We start from the raw sequence: 16,784 nt of genomic DNA, 5'->3' as shown, positions 1-16,784 counted from the left end.
TGAATAAATATGTTGAATCTAGTTTATCTTTTGGACATTCTCGTCCTTTTTATGAGTCAGATATCATAGTTTGTATTGTTAACATTACCTAGCTAAACAACTTGTCGACCAAAGTTTATGTGATTGTTTATTCATTTGTACCTGATGTGTCTTGAACTCATAAACTGATACTAGAAATCTTGTTGTAAAATTCATTTTTTTTTTATTGATTCTCATTATTCTTCATGATTGGTACACCTTTTATAATGTTATGTAGACAAAGAGAACAAAGAAGGCTGGCATCATTGGCAAGTATGGTATATGCTACTCTCATTCTTGTTCTTAAATAAGTTTGCTGGGAAAAATGTTGGAAGAGGGAATATTTATAATGTTCTTGGAATATGGTAGAGGAGAATATTCTTATGTTTAGTACTTGATAATTCCCCATTCATAATAACCCTCCAACACTTCAACACATCTTCAAATTGTGTTTTTATTCTCCTCATTACTTCCTGTAATTGTTTAATCTATAGAAGCTATGAGTTTATTATTATTGATTTCTTCTTTTAGACACATTTATTTGTTGAACCCCTATAAAAAAAAACAATCATATAATATAGCGCAACAAATTTTACTATTTTGAATGATATTGTTATAGTCATTATAAACTATTTTGAATTAAAACATATCAGTAGTCCTGATTTCATATCTATTCAGGCCAAGCTACTCATTGGATCAACTCTTCTAGTGGACGAAAAAGACTGACCAGAGTTAGAAGAAGGTGAATTTTATTCACGTGATCTTGCTGGCATGAGTGTTATTATGAAGGTATCAAATGTTTATGCATGTAGAAGTTGTCTCCCGAACACATTTATTTTCTTATTTTCCTTCAAATTATAATATTATTCTTATTAATTTGGAAACCCCCCACGCACCTCTTCAGGGAAATGAACTGATCTGTTAAGTATTCAGTTATCCAATTTTAGGTCTGCTTATGAGGATTTATTATCATTCTGTAGTTCATAATGATGATGTATGTATTTGATGTAACTCATTGTTTTTTTTTTAAATATAAATTATGGATGATTGCTTCTTCAAGAACTATAGTTTGTATAGAACTTTCCTGCATATCTTGAATTCTGCTTTTGGAATAGATCAATCATTTTAGGATCATTTTAGGTAAGTTTCAATTTGGGTTAAGATTTTGTTTTGGACTTTTATTCTTTGGTGGTTACTTTGTTTTATCCCTTCTAAAAAATATGCTATATTTATTGATTTCTTTCTTTAGTTGCTTTTGTTTTCTTCAGATACTTGTGAGACCTATTTTTTTAGACTTTGTTATTATTCTTGAAGTGTGTATGTGCTCTATGTTGTTGAAGTGTGTTGTTCATCATGAAGTGAATGTGATGTGTTTATGTGGGTGAATGTATTGCCTTGTTCAATCATTTTTTTTTTCCTTTTCTTATCTTATTAGGTTTTGCCACAATCCATTGGAGCAATGAAGCCACATTTACGCCAATTCATTGATGTATAGGCTTTTTTGTAGGTTTGGTAGGAAATTTTTTTGTTTAAATGTAGTTATTTAAATAGTTTGTTCATACCAAAACACATTTGTACCAACAATTAAATAGTTTGTTCGTACTAAAAACACAAATATGACATTTAAATTAAAAAATAAAACTGTCATCGAAAAAGCTTTATTGACATTTAATTAAAGTCATGGTAAGTTAAATAATGACAGTTAAAAAGTGTCATAAATCATAAATAATGACATTTAATATCAGTCATATAATATTAACAATGACAATTATCCTCCGTCATAAAATATAAACAATGATAGTTATTAACTGTCATCAAAAATAAATAATGACAGTTATAACCTGTCATAAAATGTAAATTGTGATAGTTATAAACTGTCATCATAACTAAATAATGACAGTTATAATCTGTCATAAAATATTTCATTCGTGACATTTATTATATGTCATGAAAATCGAATTTCGTGACAGTTTTTTACAACTGTCATAAAATACTTTCCATGACTCCCGCATCAATGACTGCAAAAAACTGTCATGAAAACCTTTAATGACAACATTTTGTCATTGTAGGCCCTTTTTCTACTAGTGGAGAGAGAATACGAGGTAGAAGATAAGAGGAAAGGAATGTGTATTTTGTTTTGATATATTAAAATGAGAAGGAGGTGTCCCATATATATATTGGAGCAAAATGTAATGATTCAACATGATAAATGGTGTAATGGTCATAACGGTCGAAACGATAAAAAAAGTCTGGTAACAGTTGAAACATTTGTAATGTTTGCAATGGTACAAAAAAAAATCAAACAGGAACAGTGTGACCGTAAAAAGATATTTTCATTAATATAAAGTCCGGCAATTAGAATGATGTAGTAGTTATCTGTAAATAGACCACAAATATAATAATATTCGTATAGCCCATCTTAAAGAACCATCACTTAGCTAGGGCTCCCTCAAGTGTGAGACTCCCCTTCAATTAAATTTAGGAAAATTGCATCAGATAACAAAAAGATTTTAAAAAAAGCAACCCATAGCACCTCTTTTTTGCATATTGCAAATATGAAAAATATGACAAGTAATTAGATATATCATACGACTATCGAATGACTATCGAAGGGCTATCAGAGGCCTATCCACTTTTAAATTTGTTACATTTGCAATTTAGAAAATGGGCGTTTGTAAAAATAACAAAAAAATTTATGATAATAGAGTCCATGTCACTACATCTTCTAAATTACAAAAGTAGGAAATTTAAAAGCGGATAGTCTTTCGATAGCACACTGATATCCCTTTGCTAGCTCTCTGATAGCTGATATATCTAATTGCTTGTCATATTTTTCATATTTGCAATATGTAAAAAGGAGGTGCTATGTGTCACAATCGTAACCATTCAAACTCAATTGTGCAACACTTGTCTCCCCTATATTACATTTTGAATATTTTTAACCTTTGGCAGGCTTGCATATGAAAATGTCGAAATGTCACACTCTAGCTCGATGACATAAAAAGGAAAGCAATAGACCAAACTACGTACAAGACATAAAGACAAAGTGATTTGAGGGATATTTGGGCATGCAGTCATAGCCAAACAATGCCTTGAACAAGCATGCTTGTGACCCTATGGTCTGCTTTTTTATAAATTTTTTTGTCATTTGATGCAATTTACATTTAGAAAATGTAGTGATATGAGTTTTATTATCATAAAATTTTTTGCTATTTTTGAAGAGTCCCTAAAATTTATGTTTCTCCTAAGTATAAGAATATTAACGATAATTACTGGAGCTCCTTCTAAGTATGAGACTGTTTCTCAAACGAAAATCTTTCCCGCCCTTCGTCAATGCATCTTACATATGTACAGTGAAAGATTGTGAATCAATTTTACATTACGTACAATGAAAAATAAAGTGAAATATTAAGATAATAAATAGAAGGTTTAATTTTACCATATTAGAATATATCAAGAATTATGTGAATCAATTGACCATGGAGTGAAATTAGTAAATAGAAAATTGAGACTTGACTTATTAAATAGGGAATAACATTTTATGAGAAACATTGAAGGTTTTTTTTTTTTTTTTTTTAATTTATTGGAAAGTTAAAGATGGCAGAGTGTAATGTTGCGTTGTAATATATTGCTACAAATTGACCAAAAAAATAAAGAAAGAAAGAAAAGGTCAAGATTTGTGGATTCCTTTGTTAGGGTAATTCCCAATTTTCCACCGAAGATGCTTAAAGAAGAACACCTCCTCATACTATTTTGTCTTCTTCCACCATTGAATGCCACCTCACTTTATCCAATAATTACAGTCATCACTCACCATGCACTTATTATATTGTTTCTCAATTATATATTGTTAAATTTCATTTCCTCCTTTACAATTGATTTCAAGAAAATCACACAAATTTTCACAGCTCTATTTTCTTCCATTCCAAATTTGCTGGTAAGTTCAATTTTTCTGAAAGGGTTTCTTCTTACAAATGATGAGATGGAAATTAATGGCCTCATTTTTATTGGCAAAATAATTAATGGGTTTGTGTGTGTGTATATTATATATGTCAGTGTTTGCCAATTTTGGTGATGGATAAAAAGAGAGCCAACGGTGAGCCAACGATGAGGCCTTCATTTGTTAATTCAGATAAGGGGGATATTGGCCTTTTGGAACTATTGGCTATTTTCCTTCTTTTTTTTTTTTTTTTTTTCCCCCTTTCTCCTTGAAAGAAAGGTATATCTGGGCTCTCTTCTTTGAAGAAAGGTATCTGGGCTCTCTAAAGAAAAAGGAAGATTATATACTTCCAAATTGAACCCATTCAACAACTTTCTTTTTTGTGTTAGTTTATGATAGTTCTTTCTTGCAGTTTGCTCATCAAAGTTGTTTTTTTTTTTTCCTCTTTTTCCATTGAAACTTGTTTTGTGGTTGTACTGCTTTGGATCTGTGTAATTAATCTCATTTGCAAAGACAAACAATGAAAGAACGTATAATACTAATATATATAGTGGCAAAACAATAATGATTAATTGGTAGTTTGTCAAGGTGAATTGCTATTAAATATATTAAGGGATACTTGGCAGTGTAGATCAGAGCAGTCATATAGTTTTATGGAGGTGGCTCACTGATATTAACTTGTATTCTAATTTTTTATATGGGTAAATAATTAGTTGTAGCCTAGGCTACCTCCATCTAACAAACCATGAATATCTTCCGTTCAGACAAGGAAAAGATAAAAAAAAAATAATTAAACTTTTCTTAAAAGAATTTCTCACGTAGCAAAATTATAGCAAAATTTTATTAGATATAAAAATTATTGTAATCATTTTTTTTTTAAGTGAACATAGGTTTTTGAGAGAAGGGAGAGGAGTTCATTATTGATATTGTGCAAGATTAATGGGTCTTAATGATAAGATGGTAGTGCACAGTGGTGGATGTCATTGCAAGAGAATAAGATGGGAAGTGGAAGCAGCAAGCAGTGTCATAGCTTGGGATTGCAACTGTTCAAATTGCTCCATGAGAGGCAATACACATTTCACTGTTCCTTCTAAACATTTTACGCTTTTGGGAGACTCGCACAACTTCATTTCAACCTACACTTTTGGGACTCATACTGCAAAGCATACCTTTTGTAAAGTTTGTGGGATCACTTCTTTTTACCATTCACGCTCAACTCCAGATGGGGTTTCGGTCAGTTTCAGATGTGTTGATCCTGGCACTTTGGATCATGTTCAGATTATCAAGTTTGATGGTAGAAATTGGGAGCAAGCTCATCATCATTTGTCACAGAACTAGTCGTAGCATATACCCTTTCTTTCGTGTTTGCTATAACAACTTTTGTATCTTCACACAGGGGACTTTATATATAAATTAGATGTCTATTTCCTTCATATAGTATTGTTCTTGGTGCTTGAGCTCTGGATTTTAAATTGTTTCTCTCTTCAATTTAAAATTTGGACCGTCTGAATAGGGTGACATAGTTATTATTGATACTATACTGTTCATGTTGCTTCATATTAGAGACTGTATTGTTCATATTGCTTTGTTTTAGAAAACCAGATTGGATTGAAGAACAATGACAAGTCGTATCAGAACCAGGTTGAATTGAAGAACAATGACAGATAGAGGGAGAATATTGATTGTTTTTATCGATTCTGAAAGTGTTAAATATTAGATTACTTGCATTTCAAAAATTTGAACTTGTTTTTTGAAGGAAATTTTGATGACATAGAAGAAGACTTGGAAAAAATTAAATAAAGGGAATTCTTTTTTAATAATATTATTTTAAAAAATAATATTAAAAATAGGGTAGAGGGAAAAGTACAAACAAAAATAGGATAGCAAAGTTGTTGATGGATAGGATGGTGAAGTTGTGGATGACTTCAATGAGTGTCGAAATCTTTGTCACCCATCTTTTTTCTTTATATATATGTATATTGTTGGAATTGATGTCCTAATATTCTTAGTTTGTAGTTAAATTATATTCTATTCAAAAAAGTGATTATTGAGGACTTGTGAAAATAGAATACTATATTTTTTAATCCAATAAACTAAGGTCCCGAGGCTGTCTAGTATAGACTTGAACATTATGTAGAGACATAAACGTGGATCACATTCGAGTTTATAGCCCGAACGGTTTATAGTGTTTGAATAAGGTTGGACGCCTTATTCTAGAAAAACTATGAATGCAGTCGAGTTTGTAGGTAATACAAACAAAGTGATCCTAAATCGTTCATATAGAGACATAAAAGTGGTGGCATCCTATGTAAAGAGTTTACATAAGACTGGAACAAAGAAATAGTCCCTTTTAAGTTATAACACCGTTGACTATATAAACTGACTATTTCAATTATGATGACCTAGGTAACTTAATCTTAATCCTAAGCTAGGAACTTCTGTTCAAACGGTATTATCCTTAGATCTGCATAAGTGAGGGCAGCTCAATGGTGCTTGCCCAATAAGCCTCCCATTTCAAGGGTAAGATCGGGTGGATGGCTAGGGACATAAGATGCAAGATGAAATTCACTCCTACCCGTTCTAGGGTTAGTAGATAGGTTGTTCCCTTAAGAACTGAATCCAAGTCTTGAACAAGGGGCCCCACCCTCTCATTGGCCCGAGAAGTTGGACCTAAAACCAATTGTTCAATAGTGGATCAGTGGGACTAAGGAACAAGATGTAGTCTCGGAGGTAAAACGATATTTTGATCCAATTGAGATTGCGAACAACCGGTGAAGGATTAACTTACTGATCATGGTTATATCAGATGGACAGAAATATATCTAAAGTGAGAAGAGTGCAACTACGAGACTTTAGTGGAATGACTCGTTAGTTAACGAATGTTGATTAGCTTGGTTTAAAAGAGTTTAGCCAATTAATCTCGGATCGTTGAAGCTCATGATCTATAGGTCCATTAGGTTCCCATGTTAGCTCATACGGAATTAACTTAGAATAACATGTTGGAATAATTCGAATTGTTCGAATTATGTAAAGAGATAGAAATCGACAACTACATTTGATATAGTCGTTGGTTATAGTTTTGAGAAAGAGCTTTATGTTTAAATGTGATTTAAATATTAAAAATAGGAATTGGAAATGGTCAAAGTTGTAAAAAGTCAAATGGTTGACTTTTCACTTTGAAAAGTCAAATTTTGACCGGCTTTATATTCAAATATGATTTGAATTTGGAAAAAATGAATGTGGATTCATGTTCAAGAGGTTGAAATTAATCAAGACGGACAAAATGGTAAGAAATTAGTCAAGGAGGAGGAGGAAAAAGTTTCAATCACTGGGAGATTAAGGGATAGTTTCCTTTTTAGTTTAGAAAGCATGGGGGAAAGTAGAATCCAAAAATTTCAATAGTTGCCTTCTCATGTAATTCTAAAAATTCTTTGTCTATGTTAATCCTTTTCTTTTTGTCTCTAGTCTAAAGATGTTTATATCAATCGATCTAAATTATGAAATCATAATCAGGATTAGTTTCTTAAATTTATATTAATTTCATTCAAAATGCATAGGTTGAGTCATACTCATACTAAAAGAATGATATGAATATAAACATAAGGGAAGCATATTGAAAAGATCATAATATAAAGAGACAACCACGAAAAAGAATTTTGATAAAGAAAAAGATTAGAGACAGAAAAAGAATTAAAAGGATAGTATTAGATATTGACTACCATCCTTCTCGGATTCAAAAGAGGAGTTTACTCCTTAGAGAGAGAAGAGGATAGAGAAATATTAAAGTAAAGGCTCTAATACCATTTAGGCTTGAGGGATGTGTCCTTATATAGATAGAGGAATCTCCCACCGACATATCATTTATCCATACAGGTTGTTACACGTATTAACAATAAATTTACAAAGTGGAAAGACAAAGAGAGTGGTAGATAGGACAAGACCCCTCATTGGCACCTTATCTCTTTTGAATCTTTCTTTTTAGAAAAAAAAAGATTACGATAAGATTTGGGTGGGACAGAACCTCACTTATCCTTATCTGTTCGTAATCTAAAAAATGCTAAAAAAATCAAAAAGTAAAATTACAAAATGACAAAATACGAGCAAACAAAAAATTAGAAGAAAAGCTGAAAAGATACGTCCACAGCTGTCTTCAAGTCTCTTTTGGTAATTTCTTCTTGAAGATGGTGATGTCATCCGACTTCGTCTGAACGGCTAAGATTGGTCTTACCATGTGATGCTTGTAGATTCTCCGAGATAGAATACATATAGGGACTTACTCTAGGCTTCCTCGCTGACTGCGCTAGCTTGTGGTTGGTCACTCCACTTCAGTCGCTTGCCATCTCCATCACCTCCTCTTCAATCAGAGACTACTTTGATCGACGATTACACTTTGCAGACTTGAAATCTAAGAAAAATATTTACAATGAAAACATTTATTTATGTACTTTTTTTTAGAAAAGAAACAACCTATTTTTCAACCTGGTTGGGAATCGAAATAGGGATCGGAAATATCAAATTTGTAATATATGGATCATTATTAAAATTGATATCATTGACTAATGAATCTGAAGAAATTCCAGTATCTTCAGGATTATCTTCTTTGTTTTCGTCAGAAATGGTGTAGACGACTGTTTCCATGACTGCCTGGTGATCAGCTTCAAATTTAGCTCTAGCGATAGAGGTCATAATTTAGTTCTTTGCGAGAAGGAACTAGTATTCTTCTCGAGAGAGAGAGATGAGCGTTGGTTTTGAACCATTTCGCTATTTGATCTTCATTCAGATGGGAGTAGTCGTACTTATCCCACCATTTTACTCGCAAAATCTTTCTTAAGATTTTGAATTTTTCTCTAGACGAAAGCTAGTGACTCCCCTAGAAAATTTAGGGCACCAGAAATTAGAGAGAGAATCTCTACGACGGCGAAAGTGCAGACGAATAGATACTTATTGAGAACTGGTGGTAGGCTCGTTGGACCTCTACATGAAAGATCTCTAGAGTTAGATCGAAGTAGCTCCACCATTTTTTGAACCAATTTGAAAATTAGTTTTATAAGATTTCTTACAAAATGTAATGAACCAAGAGTGGTTATTAGATTCATGCCATAATACTTTGTACCAAGCTTCCATGTACTTCTGGTACGTGTACATTTAAGAGCTGAATGTCTTGGAAAATTTTCTGGGAACAAACATCTTTTATGGTCAGTGAAATGGTATGAGGACTCAAAAAAATTTTAGCTTGGAATAGACAATTTTCCAGGACTGTTGCGATCTGGGATATAGGTTATTTCAGCAGAAACAGTGTCTACCAAAATGAACTCATAAAACTGCTTGGTATTCTTGATAACTTCCGGAAAGAAGTAGAACCAATGTGGGTAGACCTAGGAACAAATTTCTTGGACGGAGAGTTCGTCGAATTCTGGTTCAATGACTGTATCTTCCTTAATAGTTTTTGTTTGATAATCTGTGACCGGTGATCGTAGCATAAATATCGTTGGTTTAACCGTCTGGACATAGGATTTAAGCTTCGAGGGTGGCCTGATTGAGGTTGCGATGCTTGTTGAACACAATAAAATTGTTGAATGATCAGGATTTGATCCAATTGTTAGATTCCTTTGAGAGAAACCTTAATGATGCCAAGATACAGTTTGGAAACTGAGATCCATGGTGTAATTATCTGCACACATTGGGGTGAGAGTAAATGCTTGAGATAGAGGGTGTTTCCCCTTGGAGGAACTTGCTTTGAAGGAGTTTGCTCTAGAGGAGCCACCTGTTTAAGGAGTAGACGGATTAGGCTGATTGGGAGGAAGATGAGGTAGAGGCGTCCCAGGTGGCTAAGGTCTGTCGAGATTTTCGTACATTATTGGGAGTGCTTGGAATACTATGAAAGAGTTTTATTTTTTAGAGATGCTCTCTTGATAGGCAATCCGCAAGACAATTGTCTGCCATCTTTCAAAGATTTGCTTTGAAACAAGATTCTTTACATCTTTTTCAAAGATGAATTTACTTGCCTTTGAGTCAGTCCTGACAAGAAAATATTTGTTGATAAGATCTCCCTGAAATTTTTGGACGAAAAGTACTATTGCTAGAACTTCTTTTTTTATGGTGGAATAGTTTTGTTGGGCACTATTCATACACTAGAATGAAAACGAACTAACGATTCTTTTCCATTAATATCATGTTTGAGGATGTCGTTGTAACCTTTTTCATATGCATCCATCTCGACGATTATTTTGGATTTTTTATCCACAAGCGATAACCATGGAATACCTTTAGCCAGAGATTTGATTGATCAGAATGCTTGTGTATGCTCAGCTGTCCATGGTTTTAGATTTTTCTTCAATCCGTCACAAAGTGGCAGACAAATTGTACGAAGGTCTTTAATAAAGTCTCTGTATAATTGACGCACCCAAGAAATCGTTGTAGTTGGGTCTTATCTTGAATTTCATCAGGAAACTTATCCACGAAGTCCAATGACCTTTGGATAGGTTTGATGATTCCTTGGTCAATATCAAATCCTAAAAATTGTATTTTAGTTTGAAACAATTTAACATTTGATAGAGACACCACAAGGCCATTTGTTTTAATGATATTGATAAACATGTTTAAATGTTTAAAATGTTGATCAATGGTTTTGAAAAATATCAAAGTGTCGTCAATGTAAACAATTATGAAGTCTTGATGCTTATTGAATATGTCATTCATGATCTTTTGAAACTTCGATAGGACATTCTTAAGATTGAACGACATAACATTCCATTCGTATTGTCCGAAGGGAACATTGAAAGCGGTCTTATATCTATCTTTTGGGTTAATTTGAATCTGCCAAAATCCAGATTTCATGTCAAATTTGGAAAAGATCTTTGCATTAGCAATACGTTTACACAAGTCTTGATGATTAGGTATAGGGTACCTAATCCATTTGAGTACCTTATTTAGGAGTTTATAATTAATAACCATGCGATGGATTCCTCCTTCTTTTTCTGCTTGAATGTTAACATAAAAGGCCGCACAAGACCATGGGCTTTTTTATGAGCTTATTAATCCCTTCTTCTAAAGATCAAATATCTCCTTCAAGTAGGTATCAATTAAGTCCTTGCTCATTTGAATGAGCCAGACCTTTGTAGGAATTTGGGCTTCCTTGAAGTTCTCGATATAAGGAAGGTCCACTATGTGTTTCTTCTTGGCCTAAAAGCCATTAGGCAAATTGGACCAAATCTCGGAAACGATTCTTTTTAGAACATATTGAATTTTCATTTGAATAGAAGGTTTATTGATTTCTTCATTGATTTTTCGTCTTTTAATGTCATCATGAAGAAAATCAATTTGCATTTGTTTTTGGTATTCGACTAATAATTTATTTTTTTCATTAAAAAATATTTAAATTGTAATAAAAAATTGAGAAGAAATACATTGAATTTTGAAAAACCGTAAATAAAATTAAATGATTATCAAACCTTATCAAAAGTTGTTATTAGAAAGTTATTTTTTAAAAATTTGGTTACAAATTAACTTTTCTTTAAAAAAAAGTTTTAAGAATTATGATAAAAAAATTTGAGAAACAAATACAATTTCAAAAAACATAAAACCAAATGGCCATTACCAAAAATTTTCTTGAGTTTTTTACAAACGATTAAATCCTTAAGAAATTAGAAGTAAGAAAAATTGTTTTAAATGAAAAACTACTAAAAATATTCAGAAATATAATGAAATATCATAATTTGTTAGTAATAGATCATGATAGACTACTATTTTGGTCTATCGTGACATGGGTAGTAATCTATTGTAGATAGGAAGAACAATTTTGTTATATTATAAATATTTTGGTTCATTTTGCTATATTTGAAAATAATTTCCGAAACATGCGAGATAAGAAAAATAAATAAATAAATATACTATAAATAATAAATATTTTAAACTATTTATAAAATAAGATATTTATCAATCAGTTCCAAAAAACTTTTAAAAAACATTTAAATGTTTGCTAAAATTACTTTTAGTCTCTAAACTTTTAAATAATTATCAATTTAATCCATAAACTTTAGTTTGTAACGATTTACTTAACTTTCAAATTTATAACAATTTAGTCTTGAACTTTAAAATTTGTAATGATTTAGTCCTTGTTAAAGAAATGAATTTGAAAGTTTAATGAGATTATTTTTGTATACATATATTGATAAACTAATTAGAGACTCGATAATTTTATAAAATACAGTTTTAGTATCATAAAATATTAAAATTGGACATCAAATTTTGATGGATTTTGTTTATATTAAGAACTAAATTGTTACACATTTGAAAATATAATAACTAAATTGTTAGTGTAACGCCCAGGTCTAGGATTCAAATTTAGAATTGGTAACTGATGACTCGATATTCCCTTGTGACTCAGCTACGTCATCCTTCATTTTTGTTTCGTGCTAAATACTTCAAGCTATGAAAATTTAACTTTGAAATTTCTATGATTGAGACACTGAAAAAGTAAAGTACACATTGTTAGTATAGATAGTAACTTTCAATTTTCTTAAGTTTTTCTTGACATTATTTTTATGTCCTCAAATCTCTCTTATATCAATTTATTCGTGTGTGCCTCCCGTGAGACGATATGGAATTAAGGGACTGAATTGATAAAATAAAAAATAAAAAAAAAGGAATAAAAGGTGGTTTCTTTTAACATATATATTTAGAATACATGTGCCGGATGAATTCAACCTATTTATAAAGTGAATAAGTATGGATTAAGATGAGTTAAATATTTTGGTGGATTGAAAATAGTATAAAGAGTTTATAAATATGATATGAATATTTTTCCGGCCGCATCTTGTTTTAGAGATGAATAATACAAAATTAAAGGAAACAAGTGGAAAATTCTAGATTTGCAAAACCCTAATCCCCAATTCCAAAGATACACGATCGATCCAGTCAAGCTTCATAGTTGACCCAATCCATCTATGGCTTGGAGAAGAAGTTGCCGACTGTACTCCCTTACCAATAAGATCCCCATTCCATCTCCTTCATTCCTCACCTCCTTCTCCCGCAATGGCCGCAATCCAGCTTCTCCCCTCAGAATATGGCTACGTCGTCCTCGTTCTTGTCCTCTACTCCTTTCTCAATTTCTGGATGGCCGGTCAGGTCGGCCGCGCTCGCAAGAGGTACCTTCTCTTCTCTCTATCTCTCTCTCCATTCTGATTTTCGGCGATCATCCTTATATCGTTCTGTTTCGATTTTGTATTTTAGGTATAAGGTCTTTTACCCTAATTTGTACGCTCTTGAATCCGAGAACAAGGATGCCAAACTCTTCAATTGTGTCCAGGTTTTGTACTCTGTTTCGATTATAGATTTTTTTCCTCTCATTTCTTTTCGTTATTACGACTTTGAATCTGAAATGCGGAGTTTAATTGGAACAGAGAGGGCACCAAAATTCGCTAGAAATGATGCCTTTGTTCTTCATGCTTATGATTTTGGGAGGAATTGGGCATCCTTGCCTTAGCGCTTCCTTTGGAATTCTCTATGTTGTGTCTCGATTCTTCTACTTCAAAGGTTACGCTACCGGTGTGCCTGAAAAGCGCCTCACCATCGGGTTCGTTTTCTGGAAAAACTTGTCTGTTCAATTTCGATTTTAACAATATGATTCAATTTGGGAAATAAGATCCATGAATTTTTGTATTTCGGATGATAATTGAACAGGAAATTTTCTTTTCTGGCATTGCTGGGGTTGATGGTTTGTACAATCTCGTTGGGTGTTAAGCTTCTTCGTCAGTAAGCTTATAATCCTGTTGAGCTTGGGCTGATGTTTTAGTGTTGTTCTTCATCTTCCTCGTTGCCTTGGACTTCAGTCTATGACTTTTGATTGTGTGGTTTTTTTTTTTTTTTTTTTTGTGTTATTAAGAGTTTGAATAACGGTTTTTTTTTTTTTCCTTCCTAATCTTTGTTATAGAAGTTGCAACTTTTTACTTCAAAAAAAAAAAAAAAAAAAAAAAAGTTATAGTAAATTTGAGACTTCTTTTATCAAATGAAGTGTAAAACGTAGATTTGCCTCTTAATTTAAGAGAGGCCTTTGAACTTTCGTCATGTTCAATCCTATTTTCTTTGTAGTTATATATCTCTTTGCTCATTTGGAAGGTAGTGAATTGAGCTATACAAATGTTTTATCTGGATTCCCTTGTTTCTTTTGTTTTGAAGAGGATTATTGGTTAATCTACTAGCAGCACCACAAGAGCTTCAATCTCTACCTGACTAACAAATACCAAATTTTGAAGTTTTTTTTTTTTTTTTCTTTTATATTATTATTATTATTATTTTGAGAAATAGCAAAATGTTTTCTAATTTTTTTTAATAATGTTTTTTTAAAAGTAACTTAAAAAATATGTGAAGTCAAACTATTAATAAAAATATGTTAAATCGGCGAAATCTGAGTTTGTTTAGGAGTCGCGGACCAACTTCAGTGCCAAATTCTCTTTTTCAAAGATATTTAAATACTCGAATTTCTAAATTTTAATTTTTGAAAATATATCTTATTAAATATTTTTAAAATTCTAATTTTCAATTTTCAAAAATATTTTTCTTTATTAAATATCTTTATAAATTTTAAATTTCAATCTCCAATTTCTTTAAAATATATACATTGACAAAATATATTTTTTAAAATTAAAAATTAAAATTTGAAAATATATTTTATAAAAAATATATTTTTGAAAATTGAAATTGGGACAAAATATGGGATTGAAATTTGAAATTTGAAAAAATAATTTTAAAATTAAAATTAAATTTAAAAAGATATTTAGGAAGAAATTTAAAAATTGAAATTTAGAGTTTTGAATATTTAATATATCTATGTATATTTATTAGATATTAAATATATAAATATTAAATATTTTTGAAAAAAGAAAAAGCGAAGTTCATGCATTGAAGTTGGAGGAAGTTGTGTACATAGTTCAAATTACCCTATTTTTTATTAAGAGTTTGTTATTAATTTAAAAAAATACATTATTAATAAAAGAAATTCAAAGTTTCAAAATCTGGAAAGTATCAAACATGGGCTCAAGTGTGGAGTGGGGTTGGGCTAAGTTTACTTAGGATTTGGATTCTCGGAGGTGTTATGTTTTCTGGGTTGGAGAGTTTTTTGGTCAACATTCGGACACCACCTTCGATGATAGTTGTTGACAACGGTGAAGAATTTTATCCAAGGGGCATAAGTTCATATAACTTTAACTGTAGATGGGTCAATATATTACTCAAGTCATATAATATGTCTAGAGTGAGCATAAGTAATTGATGTATGAACGTTTACAGTTAAAACTTTGGTCCATTAACTTTTAAATAATCTATGTCATATATATAGTTTTAAAGCTCTCCAAAATTATATATATACTATATCACAAATCTCTATTAGTGTGTCTAGAACTTCTTATAGTTAAAAAGTTGAAAGTTTAGATATTTATTATACAAGGCTAAGGATTATTTTACTAACTTGATTGTGATTTTAAGATAATGGTAAGGTTAAAAAAAATAATAATAATAATAAAAGATCCGTTGTTTGTATGTCTCAATTTTCAAAAATTAAAACAAATAATCAAAAATTGCAAGATAGCCCAAAAATAAAAAAAAAAATCCTATATTAACTAATATCTGTGAAAAAGTAATAGGAGTTTTTTAAAAAATATAACAAACCTATAAAATATTTACATCGTAGAAAAAGCTCACGGACATACTAAAAATATCGTCGTCAGTAACGCATGTAATATATTTGGTATACGATCTTGTCAACTACACTGTCAACAACGTGTAATATGCTTGGTACACAAGATTCTTTTGGTATATAATCGTTTAGTTATTTGTAACATCAAATCTAAATAACGTTCTTTTCAACATCTTTTATATTTAGTATACGATCTTGAACGTTTGAAATAAAATAAAATAAATTTTTTATATTTGATACAAGATAACAATTTGGGAAAAAAAATAATAAGAAGGAGAAGAAAGACGATAAAAGAGAAGAGCAAACTTGGAATATTTTACAAAATTGACCAATTTCACGGACTTTTTCATTTTGTTATCCATGTCGTAAATATTTTAACGGTTTGTTACATTTATGAAAATTTTTCCAAAAATTAAGGTTAAAACTTTTATTTTGTTCCCTAATTGTTAAATTTGGTCATTAGAACTTTGTTACATGTTTAATGAAACAAAGAAGTGGTTTCTATATTTGAATGATTGAGTTTTATATTTATTATATTAATTAAATTGATAAATAACATTTCTTACCAATTTATTCTGTAAATCTTTTATGGCAGTAGAAAAACAAAACATAATCAACTCAAGTAAACCCAAATTAAAAGCAAATTTTGTTCATGATTTGTTCAAAACTTAAATTCCTCACGTCCCCGCTCTTCACCCTTTATTTTTCTTTTTCTTTTCAAATTGAAATCTTAAAGCAAATCAAAAGAACGATATTAAGTACATAAAAATAAAATAAAATAGAACTTACATATTGGTTAACATCCATAACAAGGTAAAATAAGCTAGAAAAATAAATAGAACTTACATTATGCAGATCTTTCCACTCATGCTCACAAATGTCTGTAGAATGAATTTGGCTAGAAGATTATTTTTGTGTCTTTGAGACCATCAATATTGATGTTTTCTTTGTTATGATATTTTTATTATTGACTTGGTTTATTTTTTACTAAAAAAAAAGGACAAGTATACTATGCTAGGCATATACTATGCTACATGCCTAATTCCTTGGTAATTGCAAATATGTTTATATGTTTATCATTTTCTTTCTAATTGATGTATTTTGAGAACCGTGTTGAGAAAAAAGTGTAATCTT

General features: G+C 30.9%; 1 protein-coding gene and 1 long non-coding RNA gene across 2 annotated transcripts; both read left to right on the top strand.

Moving 5' to 3' along the window:
- Positions 1–3,897: 3,897 nt before the first annotated feature.
- On the top strand, positions 3,898–5,391 carry LOC103499336 (uncharacterized). The gene is made up of 2 exons (XR_007823477.1): positions 3,898–3,955; positions 4,849–5,391. It is a non-coding gene; the product is annotated as an uncharacterized LOC103499336 (long non-coding RNA).
- Positions 5,392–12,787: 7,396 nt separating this feature from the next.
- Positions 12,788–14,052, top strand: LOC103499302 (uncharacterized). The gene is made up of 4 exons (XM_008462283.3): positions 12,788–13,104; positions 13,190–13,265; positions 13,360–13,532; positions 13,640–14,052. Exons 1-4 carry the CDS (start codon positions 12,992–12,994, stop codon positions 13,713–13,715), a joined length of 438 nt encoding a protein of 145 aa, XP_008460505.1. The 5' UTR covers positions 12,788–12,991; the 3' UTR covers positions 13,716–14,052.
- Positions 14,053–16,784: the final 2,732 nt, after the last annotated feature.

Source organism: Cucumis melo, chromosome 9, assembly GCF_025177605.1.
Source record: "Cucumis melo cultivar AY chromosome 9, USDA_Cmelo_AY_1.0, whole genome shotgun sequence".
NCBI lineage: Eukaryota > Viridiplantae > Streptophyta > Magnoliopsida > Cucurbitales > Cucurbitaceae > Cucumis > Cucumis melo.
Note: the sequence above shows the minus strand (reverse complement) of the source record. Positions and strands in the feature narration are given on the sequence as shown.